This window comes from Cygnus atratus, chromosome 8 (genome assembly GCF_013377495.2).
Source record: "Cygnus atratus isolate AKBS03 ecotype Queensland, Australia chromosome 8, CAtr_DNAZoo_HiC_assembly, whole genome shotgun sequence".
Taxonomy (NCBI): domain Eukaryota; kingdom Metazoa; phylum Chordata; class Aves; order Anseriformes; family Anatidae; genus Cygnus; species Cygnus atratus.
Window position 1 is genome coordinate 20,685,606 of NC_066369.1, and position 23,038 is coordinate 20,708,643.

A 23,038-nucleotide genomic window follows, 5' to 3' on the forward strand; every position below is an offset into this window, starting at 1 on the left:
AGGAAGTATTGTCCAAAAGGTTTTCTGAAGTGGAAGAAAAGGTAATTCAAGCATATTTGAGGTAGAAATACAAAAGAGATTCATGATTATGTGATGCCTCTATGAACTCCTCTCCTACCTACAGAATACTCTTCATCATCAGAAAGTAGCTGGAAACCATTTAAAAAACACATCTCTACTTAGTTTTAGATGTATGAAAGGGTAATATCTCTTCTACATCCACAGGTCTACAAATATAATAGCACTTATGATATTTTCCTACATGCATTTATAACCTTCAGGATAAACCCTTGAAATGCTATTGATATTTCATTCCTGATTTCATGAAACATTCTGCTTCCATTTACCTCAACTGCACCCACCTGCAAAGCATGCTTATAAATATGGTGGAATGTAACAGCCCTGTGTGAATGCATGCATGTCTGAGGTTACTTCTGTGCTGATATAGCTAGCTAGCTATGTAAATATGAGTACAAGTTGCTTTTTTTCTGGCAATGGAAATGATTTTTTATGACTTATCTGAAAACAAGATTTTATTTTATTTTTTTAAACTCAGAATTAACTGTTGTTGATTTTAATGACTAGGAACTGCTTTTTTCTTAGACTCGGCTTATAGAAATGGTTCTCTGTGTATGGAACCAGCGCCGATAGAACTGGATTCCTTCATGCTGAGTTTTCTTAACACGCTTCTGTTATGTTGAAGGTAGGGGGTCTTATTCACATCCAAGGGAACCAAATTTAACCACTTACTAATTGGGATTTGGCAGAAGGGAAAATCTTGGCCTATGGGAACAGGTAGGTTTCTGGTTTTTCACAACTTTCTGAAATTTAACTGAGACAAAAAACATATGGCATCAACTTAAAATAACGCTGGTGGGTAGGAAATGTTCAATCCTCTCATTCTTTTAGAATAGTATTTACTAGTAAGTAAAACTTACTATCTGTGGGTCTAAATCTCCTTCCTAAAGCAGTACAAAGAGTAATTCCATTCAAGTCAGTGCTCAAGTCCATTCAAGTGGTGTTACTGATGTAAAGCAGTGTAAGTAGAAAGATGCTTGTCTCTCTGGGGATATGTTCTACATCTCCTCTTGTTACTGAGAGTAGAGTGGTTGTTTGCTATAAATTAGATGATTACGCTCTCTGTCGTTATTCCTCATTAGGCAAAAGATGAACATGCTTTGTTTCTTAATTCCTGGTATGTTCCATTAGATACTCATGAGAAAACTTAACTGACAGTTCACGAACAATCATCATTAATTCAACAGTGCATTTTATTCCAATTGGTAAAGGTTACCAGCAAGTTAGTTTATGTCCATTGTAAGGGCGCTCTCCCTTGTAATTACTGATTTGATTTTTATAATTCCATCTCTGCTGGGTTACTATACTGTTTTAATAGTTTATTTTTTTTCTTGTTTTATAAGACCAAAATCGTGTATTGTATTGTCAAAGAATGAATCCTGAAAATAGGATTTTTTGTGGTAAGTGCTTTTGAACCATACTCACACTGCCTGACAATAAGCTCGCAGCAAATTGCCCAGACTAGGTGATTAGGCCCTCTAGTAATTGATTAAGAGTCAGATGCCTTTAGGAAGGACTAATGCAGTATTTCCCCTGTGTAAGAAAGCTAACCAAGAGGAATCCCTTGCTGTAAATACTAATGTTAGTGCTACAAAGAAAGGTTTAAGTAGATCCCAGGTTCAGAACTGCTCAGCAGGCATCTTAATCCTTTCTGAATACAGAATATTAGGTCCCTTCCTGAGAGGTAAGGACCAACAATGCGCTCATTTGGCTAGTAGGGAAGAACCTTTACCCAGAAAAATAGTAAACATGCGATTTTACCCAGCAGAAATTTGAATCATTGCTTGCTTTCCCCAAGAGAGTGTTTTAGCTACCAGGAGGTAAAACAGACAATGATAAGACCATTCTACAAGGCTTCCTGTTCAGGCTTGACTTTAAAAAAGCAATTTAAAGCTCACAGGGCCAAAGAGAATGAATGAAAGGAAACACAGCAATGCAGCCTGCTGTTATGGTACACTCCTACCCGTCGTACAGATGACTGGGTACATATATCCATTATCACAGACTATACCTGTGAGGCTTATCAGCCTGGGACAACAGAGTGGAAATTTGGAGGAAGGGAGATAGAAATTGAAGAAAGACTGAAATGAAGAAGACGTATAGATGATGATGTGGAAAAAACATCTTTACTGGAAAAAAAGCCTATTGCAAAGGACAGATTCTTTCCCCTTCAGGCAATTAACAGAAGGGTTTCATTCCTTTCATTAGCTGTTCTGGAGCTCACGTTCTTGACCAGTGACAAAGCAGATTTTCTCTGAGAAGCTCTTTGCTGAGCATGAGCTTGACAGTTGGACTGCCATAGGTGTGTTGGCCACAAACACCTATGTCAAGCTTTTGAGAGGACTGAGCAGGCATCATTTCTGCTTGGAGGTTTAGGTATCAGACTTGGAGGAATAGTGCTACTTTCCTGATGCTGTGAGAGGAGAAGTCGGCTCTTCCCAACATCCTATACCGTCCCTTCTACACAGCCTGTTTTACTTCAGCACAATTATTTTACACAGTAATTTCCATAAGGAATATATCTGGGAGTTAAAAAGTAAACTTGAATCACAGCTGAGATGAACTAGTTATTCTTTGTACATGTAGTGCGTTTATGAATATTCTTAAGGAAATTTTAAACAGACAAAATTTACTACTTCAGTTATTTAAATTCACATTTTACATCTTCAAATATAGCCTTGTCACCAAGGCCATATAACACAAAAATATTTCTAAGATAATTTCTACAAAAATATTTTCTGTTTATCAAGGAATTAAATTATATTCATTAATGAGTATTCATTAATTCTACCTGTTCCCCATTTCATTTCACTGTTAATAAACCTCACAATTAATATATTTTAAGCAAACTTCAATTCTACTTACTTATTGTACTGAAATGAATGGTGTTAATGGTGGTGAAGAAATTACTGAAACCAGAAGGAAATTTATGCATGAATGACTGAAAATGGAAAAACAAACAAGCAAAAAATCCACAAAGCAGTAATTGAAATTAACTGGTAAATACTGAAGTGAGAAATTGTTTCTCCTGGGACAAGAGAAACTTATCACCATGTGAGAGATTACACACAAAGTCAAACTGCCGTTTCTTCTTCACAAGTCGTTTGAGTTCAATACACCAGTCAGAGACATTTCATTACAGTGCTACCAGAGAGGAAGAGATTTAGCATGCTTGAGCATGCTGGTACCGTAGGTGACTTGCTGAATTTCAAGCTGACAGGTTAATGGTAAGTAAACCATTTTCTCCTTGGCATTTTCGAAAGTGTGCTTGGAATCTAAACACCTTTCTAGTATTTGCACTCAGTTGAGATAATGGATACCTTAGAAGTGTCTGCTTTAGGGTTGCTATATGTCTAGGCTCAAACTGAAAAGATAAATAAATAAAAAAGTATTAAATCAGGACTACTACCAATCAGAAGAAATTTTAAAATGATCAAAATCCAGCAATTATCAGGTATTTAGAACAAATACATAAAGCATAAGTTCTGTTTGCTTTTAAGCCATTAAAATTCACGTTTTCATTTTTTTCTTCATAACCATGAGCACTTGAAACTTTGTTTTAAAGTGAGAGCTGAGATTCTCATAGTCGTGTGACTTCAAGGCTTTATGAACAGTACCACTATCATAAATGTTGGCAGTATTGACTCTGCTTTCTGGAATTAAGAAACGGGAGACTCAGATTCTGGCAAGAATTAAAATCTGACAAGAATCCAAGACTTTCAGTGAGAGAAGTTATACGTTATATATTCACAGAATCATAGAATATCTTGAGTTGGAAGGGACCCACAAGGATCATCGAGTCCAAATCCTTCAGTCTTTGAAGGTATAATTAAAAGAAAAACATACAGGCTTGGTTTCGACTCAGATAAGAATTTCACAGAAAATTAGGTAACTTCTCCAATACTCATGGCTATGAGGTCTCACAGGCTGAAAGGAGTAACTGACCATTAAGAAATGAAACTGGTATAAGTATGGCAGAGCTGCTGCTGGCTGCTAAGCACTGCTGAAAATCTGAAAACATCACTGATGACATCTGAAGACTTCTTTCCTGCTTGAAGTAAATGAATGATAGGAACAGTGATAGTAAAAAAAAAAATCAATAAAATAGAAAAAATAATGCTTGAATTCAAATGTAAAATTCCTCAGATGTGTAAAGTGCTTTTCATCCACTTACTGCAGATTGACATTATTGCTTGGAAGCAGTGTTTGTTCCTTCTGGTTTCTAGATCTGAGCAGGAAGAGAAATACTGTGTTTCTGTGAGTATTGCAAATGATAGGTTGGTTTATCCTAGGCACTTTAGTTGTTGGGATGCGATGTGTTTTTAATACAGTTCTGCCTAGCAACACTTGGAGTACTGACTGGCCAAATGGGAGCCTGGCAACATAATAAGAAAGGAATCATAATCTTTTAACTATATGTATATTTGGGAATGTTAGCATAAGTTGGTTCGTTTTGACTCATTTATCTAAAAATAACATTTTTCCCAGAGAAAAGTTTAGCTTTTAGATTAGTTAACGGGATAAAAATGTGCTGGTAGTACCAATAGCAATTACAAGTGCAGTTCAACAAGAATTCTTTACCATCGTGTATTTTTGTACTAGATATTATATAGGACAAGTATTGTAACTGGAGTTCAGACATATAAGTTTTCATTTAACTTTTTCAGAAAACAAAGAGATAACGAAAGCTCAAATAATGTCAGGTCTCAATAACAGCTGTCAGCCATAAAACTGAAGGAATTATTTGAGCATAAATAGTTTCTGTCAAAGATGTCTGCAGACCCAGCACAGTCAGACTCTATGTGTGCTTGCAAAAGAAACCAGGCACCTTAGCTGACCTTCCTCTTTTCCGCTCGCTATTAATATGGTAAGCCATTTCCAATATAAATTAGTTTATCTTCACAGTAACTCAGCACAGTTCTTACTAGTGAAATCAATGTAATAATATATACAAAACAGTTTGGTAAATAGAGTTCAAGGAATTATAGTGCTCAGGAGCAAGTCGGATGTTATGCCCTTCATGTTTTGCCTTTCAGTTCTTTAGCATCCACTGTCCACAACATGCGTTGGTGGAAAATGGGGAGACAGTGTGGCTTAGACCACAAATATATGGAACAACATACGGGTAACATAACAATAGAAACTTCTTATGATTAATAAAGACCAGACGTGCTCTCTTGAATGATAATTATGTTAGGTTTTGGCAGCCTGCTTTGTTTATAGACCTTCTATGCTCATTACATTTGTTCAGTCTCTGTTTGAGCCTTAGCTACTCTCTCAGTATCTTGTATTACTCGTCTCTAGTTCCATGTAGTGCAGTAACTTGTCCTTCACATTCTCCCCTGCAATTTATTTTTGGTATTGTTGCATATATTCTTGGAGATCTTTTCTGTCTGTGTAAACAAGGGCAAAGGAGAAAGGCTATACAGTGGAAAATGATATTTGTAAAAGAATACCTCTTTGCTTATTTCAAGCTTTCATAGGATTACTGATGAATACACATCCCAACATACTCAAATGAGAAAGAATAAGTGAATAGTCACCCTTGTCCCTGCTGCTCATTCCTCCCACTGACAGCTACTCTATTTCCTATATGGCCAAAAGAACTGAGAAGGCAAACTTACTCTGTTTAACCATATACTAATTTACCATCATTATTTTAATGTACATCATAAATTCTGAAAGTGTTCAGGCTGCTTTATAGAACAAATAATAATGTAAAATCACTGTTCTAAAGGATACAATTTCATTTTAGAACCCTTGTAATCAAAACAATTAGCTGCAAAGGGATCATGCAATGAGGGAAAAAAGTTAAATCAGTAGTAACTCCTACTTCGTCTATCTGTGTATCTTTTGACAGTTCCCCTAAATGTAACCTTTATAATGGCTTGTGTCATACAAACATATCTGTTGTTTTCACGTACATAAGCATGCAAAGGTCGTAAAGAGACCTTCATAAAATAAGTATGCGTCTGTGTCAAAACTGATGATAACAATAATAAGAATCAATTTTTATTCACAACTTTTTATCAACACATTTCAGTATTCTACAGGGGATGTCTTTGTAAAAATAAGGCATACTAATTACTGAATAATGTGATTTGACTATTTGCATTTTGTGGGATTTCACCATTTTCTTCGGAAGGATGTCCCATTGCTTAATAGGTCTTCTAATTAAAAAAGTGTCTTACTATTTAATCAAAATTTTCTTTGCTGAAATTTCAACTAATTATTTCTCATCTTGTCACTTTTGTCTAATGAGACCAATTCTGTTCCTTCCTCATTATAGATTATGAATGGCTTCTACACACTGCTATCAAGAAAGCTATAGCATTTCTAAACTGTGGAAAACACACACAGCATCTTTAATTGCAGACCTACACAAATTATCACAACAGTTAATCAATGAATTCTCCACAACTCAATTGCACTTCCCATTGAGGGATCTCCGTGTTGCTCAGAAATACTAGCATGTTTACTGTAAATAATCTGACATGCCATGGATTACTGTCAGCCTCATCCTGTGAGGGAAGACAAGTACCACATCTGCTGATAGTTCCCTTGCCTTATTACAAGACATCGTCGTGTAAGTAGTATTATGGCTTACTAAACAGGATTTTAAAGAAACAGCAAGCATTTTATTTCTGTAAAATATAAAGCTAATATGAAATACTGGATTAAAAAGGTGTTGTACATTGAAATACATGCATCCTTTTTCTGCATTTACTTCCATGGCCTTAGATATGCTCATATAAGAGGTCAGCTGCAAGGATAGGTGAAAGAGAGAGGGTAGCCTAAACAGACCAAATTTTCGTTCCTTTGTTCCTATAAAAGCTCTGTGGTTCCTTTCCCTCCCCATATTCATTTCAGAGCAGATAAGATTGAAAGGTGGCCCTATATGAAGTGCTGTGCAATTTTTTTTTTTGAGGGACTCAAATAGTCATCTATCTTTCAGGCAGAACCAGGCCTTGAGGAGGAAGATTTAGCAAATCCCATTAGACTAAAAATGAACAAACTGAGAATATAGTCAAGTCTAAAATGACTAAATCCATTCTTTCTTCTCTAGAAAAGTAAGACCAATCTACAGCATCCTTGAAATGGAACATACTAAAAAGGAGCCCAAGTCAGAATATCTATCAATCATCCATCTTTCTATCAGTCTTTTTTTCATGCAGTTTTATACAGTGAACAAGGGCTAACCAAACTGGCAGAGTGGAATCTTTCATATTAAATTTGGAAATACTAGAAAAGCATATTTGAATGATGCAATGGGAGGGCTCAACTATATATGAAACATAGTGTTAATCTTTCTCCTCTTCCACAGTGTGCTTTGCAAGAGATTCTTCTACTACCTCCTCATCTCTGCTTCTTAGTTGGATTAGTAATGGATCCTATGATGGGTGCTCAAATGTTTTTTAACTGGTTTTCCATTGTAGAGGGAGAATCTGCTAACTTGAAGCACTTCATAATTTAGCTCCTGTCAGTCTTCCACTCTTACATCCCCCATTCTTTCATCAACTGCAACATCAGTGCAAAATTAGAACACCAAGAAATGCTCTTAAGTCATGCTATCACAAAATATACTGGAGATAAAAACGAGACAAGGAAATGACCATTAAGCCTAAATTCCTGCTCTCTGTTTCGTTTATAAAATAGTTAATCTTTCCTTTTGTTAATTACAAGGAGATATAACTGGCAGTCATTGGCTCTTTTCTATAACAACTCTTTTGTCTGTTTCCTTTAATTTCCTCAACTCGGTCTTCTAAATTTTGCCCAGAATACCTTATAAAAGCACATTAATGAAATGCCTCATTAGCTGCTTTCTTTTGTTAGTTCTGCCTTGGCAATGCCACTTAGAATTCAAAGTACAGAAACAGCAGCATGCTAGCGATTGGGAAGTACTTTGAAATGCTCTGCTTGAAAATTCAGCACTGAGACTGCAACCTTTACTTGTGACCACAACCATTACGTTAACGGTGCTCAGTAAGAAAATTATGTAATCTGTTTGTTTTTCCACTGAAATTAAGTATTTTTAGATGAGTTTAAAATATACACAGGAAAACAACATCTGAATAGAACTCAGAAATACAGTTTTAGCTGACTATATCTTAGAACTGCAATTTATAATAACCAAAATGACCTAAAAATAACAAGTGCATTTATGGTTTAGAAAAACTTGCAAAACAGGCAATTTTAACTCTTATTTTATTCCCATTTTTTCAATGCACTATAATAAACTTGAGACTAAATTCATTGTGAAGATATGCATTGATTTAAGTACATTTCTCTTAATGTACAGTAAATTGAACAAATGGATGTGGAATATAATGTTTTCCCCCTTTCTAAATAACTAATAAATGAAAAATATTAATTGTTAGATTTCATGTAATTTTCTTCTTCATCTTGGGAGGATTTTAATTACTGAGACAGGAGACTTGGATCATTGGTTATACTATCACACTGCCTTTTTACAAAATACTCTGGTTTCACACTCGATAACATAAACCAAAAGAACCTTTTGTCAGTCTGTAATTAGGTATTTGCAAACATTTAAAGAGCAATGCTCAGTTAGAAATAGCATCTTTCTTGGAATCTGCCTGTTAATTTCAAGAAGCTTAGCTGTTACAGAGATATATAAGTAATTATAAGAATAAAACCAAACTCTTACTTGGTCCTCAAAGGAGATTGCCTGGGCAACGTCTCTGGGAAATCCATCGATCACTATACCTTCTTCATCAGGGATCTGCATTAATCTCTGCTTGATCTCAGTTATGGTCGTTTCCTTTCACATAGAAAAGAAGTTATTTATTCAGGATTGTAAAGAAGGTTTTTTTGTTGGTGCACATTAATACAGCACGTACAAATCCTTAGAAAGTAAACATTAACTCAGGATAGGCTTAACTTTGCTGTACCTGAGGGGCCAGTTCTCCAGTCGTAATTATTTTGGCAATTAGACTCCATTTTCTATTGCTGCTTGTGCTGTGGATCTTCTTCCTTAACAATTCACCAACTGATATGTAGTTAAATCCATAGCGTTCTGCTATTTTCAAACTCTGTGTTCCTTTACCACTTCCTGGGCCACCTATTGTTAAGTATAAGTAAAACATTAGATTAAACTCTCATCTGAGGTACCCAGTCATATGTGAAATCTCTGTTATCAGCACCAATCTTCAAACCATTATCAGGATAAATCTTGCCATTGCATGACTTGTTACTAATCATTAGAAATGGGTCTCATCTACCTGATCATAAAGGTAACAGTTTTTACAAGTAAAGAAAGAATACAAATCTACTTATGAAAAAAAAAATAAAAAATCTCTTTTAGGCTTGACTTCATTCTAAAGCTATTTCTGCAAGGGAGTTTTTCTTGATTTGTAGTAGAAGGAGACACAAGTGAACTGGTCTCCTCTTGAACTCTTGGAATCCAAAGGTAGAGTCAAATTGTCTGAAGTGTTTATTCATGACAGAATCACACCTGGTGAAATAAGCCAGTGAAATCAATGGACCATTCACAAAATGGATCTAATAAAATCTTCTCTTAAATATGTTTGCATGAGTTTCTGAGGTTTTCTAATTGTAAAATACAGAAAAATATTAAATAATCAGCTGAGATGTTTCCATAGCGATTTGGTACATTGATTTTTATTGAACTGTGCATACTTCTGGTATTGATGCTTGAAGCATCTCACAGAGAAGCAATTTGCTGGGTTCAGCTTGCTGGACAACCTGAAAAATACAGAGACCCTGGAATTTAGCACAGGCAGAATTAGTATCAAAATCACAGAAAACAGCCACACTAGATACCAGGGAATGCTGAAGTGAAGGTTGGCTGGACAGCAGAAGCAGGAATGCATGTATAAAAAAATCAGAACAGGTCTGAACTAAGAGGACATGTTATGATGTGAAGAACAGGGGAACTAGAATCCAGTATGTCGAAGTAGGGAATGGTTTTGATAGAATAGATATTTATGTATAGAAAGGTGTGTTTTACTGAATAGTATAACAAAGCAAAAACAAAACAAATGTTTCGGTATTAATTCCTGACACTAACTAGTTGAAATTTTATTTCAACAGACAAAGAATTAGTCTAATTAAAAATATAGTATACATTTCCTGTGAACTTTAAAAAATAGAGCAATGCAGTGAAAGTAAATATAGATACAATGAGCTGCCTGTTAGTAATAATACAACTCTTTCCTTTGTTATCTGTATCATTCCCATAAGTAGCTTTTATGTAATTAATACAGATTTGACGGCAGAATAACTTTACAGTATTTCTTCCTACATGGTTATGTGTAACCAGGCTCAAACCTGTACCCCAGCATTACATGCCAGAGAGCTTTTAGCGAAACCATCAGCCACTAGCAGCTCTTCTGTCCCCCGACCCTGGTAACTCTCTGCCTTGCCCTTGCAACTCAGATCAGGACCCACCTGATGAGGATGGGCAGGGAAACGTGGATATTGTTAAGGTGTTCCTTAAGCCTTAACCCAGCCTACAGTTTAGTTACACCCTTGGGTAGTGAATGCTTTATCATTACCCAATTAAATAAATAATGCTTAAATCAAGCCAGGTTAAAATAAATACAAATATAAGCATCTGTACATCCAACTTGACAATGTAATTACCGATGTTCATAAAACACACAAGCAAAGATGTGAAAGAAAAACTGTCTTATCTCTGTACAGTAAGATTCCAACAGAAAAATACTTTTCCCTGACCGACTTCATTTGCTGTTTGTCCCTAACAAGGCACAAACTTTCTCTCTTCTTTTGGCAGATTGTGTTAGCCTTTACAGCTATTCTTGAATTTCAAGTCTTCCAGGTAACCTAGATGGACTTATTTTTTTCAGCTATCCTCTTCATTAGAATAAAGGATGTTTCCCTTTTGTAGATCTGCAAGCATCTGTTATACCAGGAATCACCTCCTCCACTCAAGTGCCTACAAAGCAACTCTGCTTTGGCTCTTCCCCTCTGATGGCACACCCAGCCTTCCCCATGACAAACACATTTCAGCAAACCTTTTGTTCTGTTTCACTCCTACATCAAAAATGTACCTGATATAAATTTTCAAACAAGATAATTCTATGTCGTTTATGGTTTATTACAGGCTCACGGTAATCTGGGATGATAGTGGGTTTGCAGTAATTGCTTTCCAGTGCGATTTTTCTTAAGTAGAGCACAAAGTGGTGCTGCTAATTGCCAGATGATTGCTGCTGGTGTGCATGGAATAGATTTTGCCAGGTGTGAAAGCATGATTACTACTAAATACAAGAATGTCTACTCACTGTCTAAAGGTTGCCATAAGCAGCCGTCTATATGCATAAAGCCACATATTGCAATCTAGTGAGCATAACTTAATTTGTATTATATAGTATTTGTGTGTGTTTACACGGTTAACGTTTATTTTTGTGTATTTATGTGGCTTTATTTATTGGCAATAGTACTACCGGATAAAAGGAGCAGTAGGCTGTGACTATGCTTCAAAGCAAAGGGTTTATAAAACATACTGGAGCCAACGCTGTGCTTAATTCTTGCAGATATAAAACTTCCTTTCAAGGATGGAAATTCAGTTTATTTCCCTGGAGATGCAAGACCAGTTTGAAACAAACTATCCTGCACTCCAGAAACAATAAAGATGCAAAATATATATAGCTCATATGTAGAAAATTAGAAATGGTAGAAAATTTGAAAACAAGGAAAATAGTGCGTGCATTTCAGTAGAGATACAAGAGGTGCCAGAAAAACAGAACTGTTTCTTCAAAAAAGCATCTGTCTCTGTAAAAGCCTAAAATAGCTGAAAAAAAATCAGTAAAACTTTTTGAAACCAAGTAGGTAGACTTCATTTCTGAAGAAGAAAAGGAGATCTTGCCTTTGCCATTAAAGAGAAGCAGAAAAAAACAAAAGGCATAGATCAGCACTTTGTTCATTCAATTTAGATTTGCAAGCATAAAAAAAGGAAAATATTTGCTTTAATGTTCATAAACTTCTCATATATTGTGTTTTTCTCAATCCAAAAAATGTCCCTTTATAGTAAACTGGGATTATCCATTTACGATCTAATGCCGAATTTAGGTAATAAAAAAAGAGGAAAGTGATAGGACAAAACTACATCCCACAGTAAGTCATTATAATTTATTGAACTCTGTATCCATTTTTGACTCTGATAAATTATACTGAGAAACTGTTCACTAGAAAGGAAAATCAAATCACTTTTGTTTTTCATTCTTTTCACTTATTCTGAGATTATACATTATTCAGGAAGAGCATGACGATTATTTTAAGTATTTCGTACATGTCTAGACTAAGGAACATTCATTGTATCTAAAATTATGTTTTCTAAGTGTTTTTAAGTGATGGTTTTTGTGCCCCAAAAGTTTTACTAAAGCAGTTGTTTTAATTTAGTTTTGTCAATGGAAGTTCAAACTTTTGACTTTGCTTAAATTGTAAATTCCAGTTCAATTTGTGTAATAATAAGATTTCTGAAAAGATCTGTGATTTTAAAATCTAGCTGTGGACTGGATTTAAGAAATAAAAGGGTCAGCTGACTACTGACAGTTTAGTCTTTGATCTATCCTTTACATTTTGCTTATAATAGGATATTTTTCATTAAGTGCAGTTTAAAAACATACTGCAGAATGGAGCTGGTGACATGAGGTAATTCATTTTATAAGATCTTTGTATTCAGGCTGTATCAATAGTAAAAATGCATTTGTTGAAGTATGTCAGGAAGCACATTTTTAAAATGCAATGTAGTTTCCTAATGTTATAATATCTTACAAACTTAATTTTCCATTGATTCAGATGTGTGCCATCCTGGCTGATTCCATATGATTTTTCTAAAATCCAGTCACATACTCACTTTGCAGCTTTACATTTCATCAGAAGACTTCTCTGCAAACGCAGAAAAAGAACAAAAACCAACCCCACACTTTTGAGTTACTTTTTGCCTTGAAGCTACTTGGTTCATTATATGGATGATAAATTTCATAAAGCAAAGAGGTTGTAAAAACCTTTATGGAAGCATTAACGAGATCTTGGGCTGGTGTATTATTAAAGTTCAGAAATATGTGAAGCAGAAGACAGTTTTTTAACTTCAGTTCATTGCAATCTCCAGCAGTGAATGGGACTAGTATCGTCCTAGTTAGGCAGTATGCTGAATTATGGCCAGTTAGACATACCTACTTTCTTAACTGAATGCTTAGCTGGCATTTTATGCAAACTGAAAAGTATGCAATACATTTTTTGTGTACAATTTTTGTTTCTTGAAATTAATAGTTCACTTTTTTCATTATCTCTCTTTTATTTAGTATATTAGTTACTCTTTTATACTTCCCATCTTTGTTTTTATGTGCTTTCTCAATAGAAAGTTGAATTTGGATGAAATTTTCTTGATATTGTACAAAATTGGACAATAGCTGTCAAGCTTCATATTGATTTGTGTTTCTGTCAGATCACACTACAATAGACAGATTCAGAGAAACTCGGTTGTAAAATAAACCTGAAATAGCTTTTGTGGGATGTTTACAATGTTCCCTATATAAATGGGGGAAAAGAAAAGCTTTGTAAAATCCATGCTCTGTTCACTATATGCTGGTGTTCAAGGATTTCAGTTCAAATACTCCTGCGCTCAGTTCCAGAGTTGAAAGCCAATCTCTCTTTCACCTAGATCAAATCTTCATTCATCACTCTACTGCAATACAGCTACACAGATCTCAATGCATAACAGGCTTCTGTGGTGACTGAAAAGGGGCCAGTTTTTCTCCTCTGTGAAAAGGAAGGCTAGCTAATTAGTTAAGATGAAAGAAAGGCATGTGTTCTTTCTCCATCTAATGCAAACTATAGTTCAATGGTGCATGGAGAGATTTGCATGGAGAGAATTGTAATTCAGAAACAAAAGATTAAGACAAAATGCTTAAGCAATTCTTTTGGCATACCACAAATATATAGAAAAATGCTTGTTTTTCTGTTTTTAATATATTAATATCACATTTCAGAGAACTGCTGTTTGCAGAGCACACGCTGTTCTTAGAGATCCCACTGTATAGCACAGAGAAGACATTTCTATTTTCTTTTACTATACTACATACTGCTCTCTGTTATGGAGAAAATCTCTCTCTCTAAAATAAATAAGGCTTTATAGGCAAAAAAAAAAAAAGAGTGATTCTTGTCACCTGACACCTGTGTTGTAACTATTTAAACAGTGCAGAGAATCAGGCATTAAGCCTCAACGTAGAATATGGAAAGACAACCATCCCAGATTACAATCAAAATTCAGAAAAAGCAGAAAGCATTGATTTAGCCTTAAACTGCAGCTATCTCTTAATAAACAGAATGCTGGTCCAAGGTTGGATAAGACGAGTTGCTTAGAAAGTACACTAAACAGCACACTAGAGATAACCTGGGGAGAGAGCACAATTAACTAATGATAACTTATGGCTCACTCTCCCTGAAGATGGCACAAGATTCACTCACCAAATAGATCTAGGGATTAATTACAAGTGAGAGTATACGTTCACCCCAGCTGGATGTACCGATCTGTTTTCAAGGTTCTAAATATAGAGGACAACTGCTCCCTATCACCTTTTTGAGTGGGCTTATCCAATATATTTAAATATCCTTTTTTTTGTGAGCAGCTTTGGGTACATCTACCTTAAGTGTTTCAGTTCAGATCCAGAGGACCCTTTGGAAGAGCACTTTGGTTCACATGGTGGACCTGTCACAAAATGGGTGAGCTGAGTTCATTTTAGGTTAAATTGTACTGGTAGATGTGCTCCAAAAGCGTGAGCACTCCAACCACTAATGGGGATTCAACCTACAGAATATGACTGCAGATGCTCCCTCTAACTCCATTAAGATGCTAACACTTGGGATGTTGTGTCCTCAGCACTAACAATTCCACTTTCTGATACACTAATCAGGCTGCACCACTTGCTAAGGTAGACAAAAAATGCATTTAAATACATATAAGCATCCAATGTATTTGCAGTACCAAATATTAGATGAAGTAACAAATACAAAATCTTGTCAAATTGAGTCTGCTTTCATACCTATGACAAGGATAATTTTTGGTCGAGGTCTTGCAGGATCAAACACATCATACTCCTCAATTAGCTCAGCAGTTTCAGAAAGGTCAGTGTCACTTTCTATAGAAAACTGATGGATTGGAGGGAGTCGGTCATACCGTCGGTATGGGAAGTTGGAATTGTCAGGCATCACTGTAAAACAGTAAGATAAACTGGGAATTGTGGAAACATACAGAAAGCTGAAAACCTATTCTTTACACAGATTTAAATAAATGTAGTAAGTAAAAGGCATAAAGGCTAGCTTTTCTGTAATAAAAAATATAATATCTCCTAATTTTATAGTGTGCTCACTATTACTGTATTAATTATTCCTTGCCTCTATTTAGCTGATTTATTAAATTGGAACCATTAGGAGTCAGTTCTCTTGGGTGTTTCTTTAAATTTATAAGCACTTCAGCTTTGCTGTGAAAATCTGCTTATAGCAACCAGAGTTTGGCAGTAGCCTGTGAGAAGAAAAACCTGGTATTGTGCAGACAGCCTGTACTGTCAGGCAGAACTCCTCTGGTGATACATGTTGTACATAGAGATAGAGTAGTATTCTTGCTAATTAGTTTAATGAACTGCTGGATGGCAAGGAAGAATAACTATGGAAACTGAAAGATAAGCTCATTATTCCTTGTTAACATTACAAATAAAATAATTACAGGTATTGATATGACATTTGCTTAGGTTTTATGAGAAACACCTTTTTCTAAGAATTTATCATTTCCATCGTATTTAGTAAATTAGCATATAGCTTCAATAGAAAAAAAATAACAGCGTAAATCCAAGGAAGTTAGTATGTACACTAACTTCCCACCCATACACACCCATAAGGACCAACCAAAAATATAAGCCAAATGTATTGTCGGCTTTGCCCCCATCTTTACAAATATTTTAAGTAGGATACAAGAAATCTCTCCACTAATGTGTTAAATATTTACACAGCAAACATCCTTCATCAGGCTGCAAAATATCACAACTTTCTCTCTTGCACAGAATCCATTATGGGAGGAGAGAAAACCAAATGTGAAAACCCAAGCAAACAGAATACTTAATCCTTCGCCAAAGGAAGATCAGAATGAGGCTTGATCTGCTGTGGAAGTGAGTAAAAAATAGCTCAGTAGAGGATGTTAAATCTTCCATAGTACAGGAAATATAAGTGTGTTCATACTTAATACCTTACCATTTCTGAAAAAAGTTCTCCTGGATTGTCCTCCATTGAGTGGAGGCAGAGTCTTCTTTTCTGGGCTGACAAAAGTGTCCCATTTCACTTTTTCTGCCCCTCCAAGCTCTTTCACCTTCTGCAAGCAGCTTTCCAAATATTCAATGGGGTCATCAGGTTTGTAACACATTAATCCATTCAACAGACTCTGCAATGTAAAATCGGACATACACACTACAATGATAGATGGCAGGAAAAAATGAGCACTTCTATTTTGAATTTTTGACCTTACACAGAGAATTCCTGTGTTCCTTGTATTCTCAGACTCTCCTATTCAAGCATGAGAGCAAGGCCTGCAAAATAACAAGATTTGAACTTGCTGGTGTCACAAAAATGGTTCAGAACAAGTGTGCTTGTGGCTATGTCTTTATACTTGTCTGCTTGCATCAGAATAACAACTGAAAATAGTATAAAAGTTCCTTACATTTTCTTAGACCTACCACTGGCAAATGTATGCACAGCAGTACATGAGCTAGATAAGCCCCAAAAGTTGCACACACTGTGTAGCCTACTAAAATACTAAAATGTATCTTTTCCTTAAAGACAGGTGAAGTCACAGGTATTTTATCAGTATTGTTGAGCCAACACTTTCACAAATAATGAAAAAAAAAGATTCTAAAAATCATGAGAAATGCTCAAATACCATATTGATGAGCACTGGAAAAAAAAAAAAAAAAAAAAAAAACAACAAACAAACCCGAAGTCCACAGGCACTTCCAGATTTAGCTGAGCAGAAATTCCTAGCCATTAGAAAATCCCTGTCTCCAGTATTAATTGTACACTCATTCTGCCAATGAGCGTTATGGGGTGTGTGGAAGAAGGAATGCCAGGCCCTCCTCTGACGCATGGGAATTGATTTTCCTTGACAAAGTGATACATAGGTCATCGTCTCACCTCTCCACGAGACAACTGCATCCAACCTACTCTTAACAATAAATGTGTCAGGGTGATTTCTGTTCCTTTGTGCTTTCCCTAATTTGTGTGCAAATACACGGAGGGTTGTAGTTGATACTAGTCGTAAACATAAAGAGCTCTGATTGAGGATTTGCTCAGTTATTTGTTATTATCTACAGTTTATACAATAACTGTTACTTACACAGATTTGTGTTTATAAAACAGGGTATCATTTATATGCATCTAGGTTCTTATGATATTACTTAACTGACCACAACAACTAGCCAGATATTTTTGCAGATGTGCACCATTTTTTAAAATTGCCAACACGAGCCTTATGCCTGTAGAGAAAAACAGTTTTATCTGCATCTCCTGCTAAACCATTCACATCTTAGATGTGCTAGTAAAACATTAGCATGGGCTGTGCCCTGTAATTTTCAGACACGCATAGAAAAATGTCTTGCTTCAGAACAGACCAGGGAAAATGCATGTGTGTGTGTTTTATATAGAGGCAAGGATGGCTGATTCTGAAAAAAAAAAAAAAAAAAATCCACATTGCACGGGGAAGAAGTAATTACCAGCCATTAGCAGCAGGTAACTTGTAGGAAGCCAAACAAAACCTCGCTGAACAGTTGTGGGTTTCGCTTTTTTTTTAAGAAAAAAATTTCTCCCAGCCCGAGGAAAAGCCCGAGACACCCTGCAAACTGCCGGCCGCCTGAATTCCTGGGCAGGGCGGCAGCGGGCTGGGGTCCCCCTGCCCTGCGGCTCCCCAAGTTCGCTCCCTCCCAAGGCGGATGGAAAGGGGGGGACCGGCACCCCCCGGGCCGGCTGCCCCGTCCTTCCAGCCCGCTCCCCGCCAGAGGGGTCCCGGTGCGGAGCATCCCCCCGAGCCCCCCCGGCTGCCTCCCCGCTGCCCTGCCCCGCCTCACCTCGAAGAGCTGCGGGATCTCCCTGCGGGCCAGGTACTCCTTCGCCTCACCGGCGCTCATAGCGGGGACGCGGGGGGGCAGCGCCGAGCCCCGAGCCCGGCACGGCACAGCCCGGCCCGGCACGGCCCGGCACGGCCCGGCGGTGCAATGCGGGAGCCTCAACGAGGCTCCTGCGGGCGGGCGAGCCGGGGCTGGGGGGGAGGAGGGAGGCAGGCTGCCCGCCTCCCCGGCCCCGCCGCACGGAGCGAGCACGGATTTTTTTTCCTTTCCCCCCCGCCCCAAAAATAAAAAAGGCGGGGAGGAAGGGCGGGCGCAGGCTGCCGGGGAAAGTTTGGGGGTGCCCGCGGGGAGGAGGCCGAGAGGGGGCGGTGGGGGGCCCCGCCAGGCTGCCAGCCGCTGGGGGTGCCCCCCGTGAGCCCCCTGAGGGGATGAGGGGAGCTGGGGGCAGCTCCCCTGGGTAACGCGGTTCCTGGCACCTCAGAGCGGGGTGTTTTGTACGCTTTGGGTGTTGAGAGCCCACGGGCTGCTATCACCCCTGAGTGGCGATTGGTCCACAGGAAGGGACCCGAAGAGGTTTGGGGTCCGACCTCCTGCTCCCAGACCAGGCTACTCGGGGCTTTGTCCGGTCTTATCCTGCAAACCTTCAAGGATGGAGACTGCAGAGCCGGTCTGGGCAACCTGTGCCTAGCTGGTCTCGTGATGAACAAGGGTTTCCTCCCGTTCCATTAGAGCCTATCCTGCCTCAGTTTATGTCTTGACATTGCACCACTGTGAAGCACCTGGCTCCATCTTCGTGGTAACCTCAACAGGCACTGTAGAACTGCTGCTGTCTCTCCTCTAAGCTGTCCCCAGGCAAGCCCAGTTCCCTCAGCCTCTCCTCGAGGGCAAGTGCCCCATTCTCTGCTCACCTATGTGGCTGTCCATAACCTCACTCCAATTTACCAACATCTTTCCTCTGGGGAGCCCCAAACTGGATGCAGGAGCAGATTTTAGATGTGCTCTGATGAGTGCTATCAAGGGGGTATCTCCTGTAATAGTCTGTGGCATACTGGGAGTCATAGTAGATGATTTCAGTTGCTTAATTGTTCTACATCAAGTCTGATGTTCTAATTAGATGTTTGTTTGCTTGTTTGTTTGTTTGATGCTGAGCTTTTCTAACACAACATCCATGTAGTTTCACTCATGCACACCCTTACAGAAATAGGTTACATAACTGCGAGCTGAGCTTCCTGTAGCTTCGTACTGCCCATACTTTGGATAGGTCTTCTCAGGAGCCTTTTAGGGAGCTTCTCGTCTTGTGTGTGGATTTATTTGTGGGTCAACAGCAATTCGGCATGCTGCTCCCTCTCACCTGCAGCCACCGTCGTTGAACTGCCCCCTTCTTGCTCTGCCCTACCTCCAGCCTTTTATGCAGTTTCCTGTATCTTGGAGGGGCTTCCAGTCCTTGTTCATTCGCCCACCGATCAACGCTGCCTCAGGGGCAGTTCCACTGTCTTCTTCAGACAAACCAGACTGGGAGGTTTTCCAGGTGTTCAGTCACCCACTAGCACCTCTTTGTAGTACCCTGCTGACGGGCTCATGCTCCACTTCAGCTGAGCTACCTCTGGAAAGGAGTTTGGATTAGACAGCTTCAGACCATTGCTCCATTGCTCCACCTCCAGCTCCATTGTCTGTGAATCCAGGTGTCCACTTAAGAAAGCTGCCGTGATGTCCCTGAATTGGAACCTCTCATGTGTTTAAGGATATGGCATTAACCCTTTCTCTTGGTAAGATTTTAATACATCCAAATGAATGTTCACTGAAAAGTACAGTATCTCACTTTTGCTTAAGTGAGTACAAAATAGAGTAGCCTCCAATGTCCTAATAAAAAGAAATGGTATAATTGCATTTAAAAGACCTTAAGTGAAGCTTGATAAGAGGAAGAATGAAATAAATTAAATAGATATTTTTTTAAAACAAGCTCTGTCCTAAGAGAGGGCTAATGGAAGATGTCATCCTATTTGGGAAGACAGAACTGTGATTTTGGCATTTTGTGGTTTTAAAATTTATTTTTAGTTTATGCAAAAAAAATCTAGCTATATTTTTGTTGTCTCAGACAAATTCCATTTATAGGCTTTCAGCATATCTATATTTATATATTCAGCATTTATGGGGAAATTAGTATCTCATCCAATGTCCCGGATGTCCTGGAATAATTTTTCCTTTCACATGCTTTCCATGGTTTTGCATACATTGTGACATCTTCCTCAGGAATGTGATTTTTTGGGGGGTATAAAGTCTTGTTTGACATGTTTGTTTTCTACTGTAAGCTCCCTGTCATTTTGCTCAGTTAGGTCATACTAACAGAAAATAAAAATTCTGACTGTTCTGCCATAAATCTATTATCATTGTGCACATCCAAATTATTGTCTAAAGAAAGAGTGATTTTGAGCTAATTTCTTCTGTTGTTGCAAAAAAATCAAATTCTATGTTACAGAAATTACCACCTCAGAAAAAATATGGCCATTTAGGAAATCTGTCAGGCTGAATATGTGAAATGTATCTCAGAAAGGTATTTTTGTACCTAATAATATGGTACCTCCTTCTAGAAGTAATTTGTTATGCATTTGCCTGTGGCAAAATCCCCGTATTGAAACAGGGTCACAGGTCAATGCCTCTCAAGGGCTCTGAAGAACATCAGCAGCAAAGAATTAAGAATACATTAATTAAATGGGCACACAAAATAGAGTTATTTATCATTTCAGGTATGTGAGTAGCTTAAAGGCAGCTGTTTGAAGGTTAGCTCTTTGTCATTTAACAGTATCTGATCAAGACCGTGGATGGAGATGAAGTGGTCTTACTGCCTCAGAAAATCATAGAATCATTTAGGATGCAGAAGTTGACAAAAATAGGGACATGAATTTGAACTCAAGAGCAGTGTGCACTCCTGACAGTACAGACAGTTCTTCATGGTACTGGGATGAGGCAGAAGTCTTACTGGTTGTACTTCTGCCACTTCCAACCTCTTCTGGAAGGGAAGAAGCTGCAGAAGAACAACATTTTGCTATCAAAATGGTAATTCAACATTTCTGGAAATTCACCTTGAAACTTCTAACGGGTCCTTTTTTTTTTTTTCTCCTACTGATATCTAAACAGGTTACTTTAGGTTAAACAGGTTACTTTACATGTTACTTTTTTACATCACAACTAATTGAAAGGTAGGGAAAATTCAAAACCTTATCTTTGGATCTAATTTTCACTGAGTCCCAGAACTGCCATTTTATGTAACTTTAGCAGACACCAAAATGAATAAAACCTGGGAGGGAAGGAAGAAGGTTGTGCTGCTTAAAAAATTGAGGATGCATATTTCAATCTGCTGAGAAAAAATAATTAAAAATGCTATGATCAAGTCACTCCTTAACCTTCTTGTGATAAGCTAAATACACGTGGCTTTGATTTTCCCATTAAAGTGTAATCATTCTTGTGACCCTTTCCTGCACTCTTTCCAATTTAGCAACAGGCTTCTTCAGCAGAGGCATCAAACAGGACACACTGTTCCAGAAATGGTCACACCAGTGCCACGTACTGATGTGATTCAGCCTACCTATAACATCGTGACAGTTCTCATTCTCTTCACACTGATGGATTGAAATTGTGCTTTGTTCTCTGTGTTGCAATGGGGTTCATCCTTAGTAGGTTATCTAGCAGGCTTCTAGCAGTGTTTTCCACTCTGCTATTTTCTCACATTGATTCCTCCACTCTAGAATCAACAACTGCTCTTTATTCTTAGATGTATAACATCATATATTTGCTTGCAGCCAATTCACTAAGAAATCAGATTGCTCAGTACCAATATCCTCTTTGTGAATTACCACTTCCCTAGTCTTCTTTGCTGTTTGTTTCACTGACTCTCTCTCTCTCTCTCTTTCGGGTAATCAATAGACATGGTATACAGCACACGGCCCCAAAACATAGTGCCCATGGGTGCAAACCAGAAACTCACTTAGTATTTCCCATTTACTTTTCAGTTTTGAGAATGGTCAACTAGCATTCTTAAATAATTCCCAATTATCATGCATATTTTTCTGTTTAAGTCCTTACCCCTGATCTGGCTTATAATAATTAGATAATATGAGGATATTGTACAGACAAAATGTAGCTTAATAAATTCAAGGTTGCCACCTCAGGAAGTCCTTAAGTCTCAGTGAGATAGAAAGCAGGAAATCCTGTAGAAGTTTTCCCTGTTCTTAACTCAATTCCTGCTGGTCTCTATTGGTGAGAACACAGTGGGGTTACGTAGACCTTCAGTCTGAACCATTTTGGCTTCTGGATGCTTTTGCTTTTATTTTATGTCACTTATACTGAAATTCCTCACCCAAAATGATAAAGGAATTGCTTTTGGGGAAGGTTATTTTATTTTCCTGAGTTACCATTTTTGGTAACTGATTAATAAACATTCCAAATCATTTTGTACTGAATTTTCAATTGACCGGCTTAGAAAGGTCGTGATGCTTTTTATCGAATAAAACTCTAAATTTCCTTGCCTTTTCTTCCTGAAGAATCCGACCACAGATTTTCAGGTTCTAATCAGGTTAATTACCCCCAAATAGATACTGACAATCGATCAATTTCAGTATGTCTTGTCTACATGAACAAAGGAAATTGAGGTAGCTGTAGGAAAAAAAAAAACTAAACAAAACAAACAAACAAAAAAAAAAAACAGCAAAGAAACATGGCGCAAGCCAGTTAATAACATAGGCTTGAATGACTTGGAGGGATGGAAAGAAAAGAATTCAAGCACAGCTATTAGACTGTTCTGGAAACTGTAGGGAGCATAAGGCTGTTAGAAAGTATGTTTTCCTGCTACTTAT

The 23,038-nt window shown here is 37.8% G+C and overlaps 1 protein-coding gene across 1 annotated transcript in view; it reads right to left on the reverse strand.

The window, feature by feature from the left end:
• AK5 (adenylate kinase 5) overlaps window positions 1–16,497 on the reverse strand; it is a 93,466-nt gene extending 76,969 nt beyond the window's left edge. The window contains exons 1-4 of the mRNA XM_035538215.2: window positions 16,327–16,497; window positions 15,126–15,293; window positions 8,991–9,160; window positions 8,747–8,860 (exon numbers count right to left, since the gene is read on the reverse strand). Of these exons, the coding sequence (XP_035394108.1) occupies window positions 8,747–8,860; window positions 8,991–9,160; window positions 15,126–15,293; window positions 16,327–16,495 (621 nt within the window). The 5' untranslated portion in view covers window positions 16,496–16,497. The remainder of the gene's footprint in view (window positions 1–8,746; window positions 8,861–8,990; window positions 9,161–15,125; window positions 15,294–16,326) is intronic.
• Window positions 16,498–23,038: the final 6,541 nt, after the last annotated feature.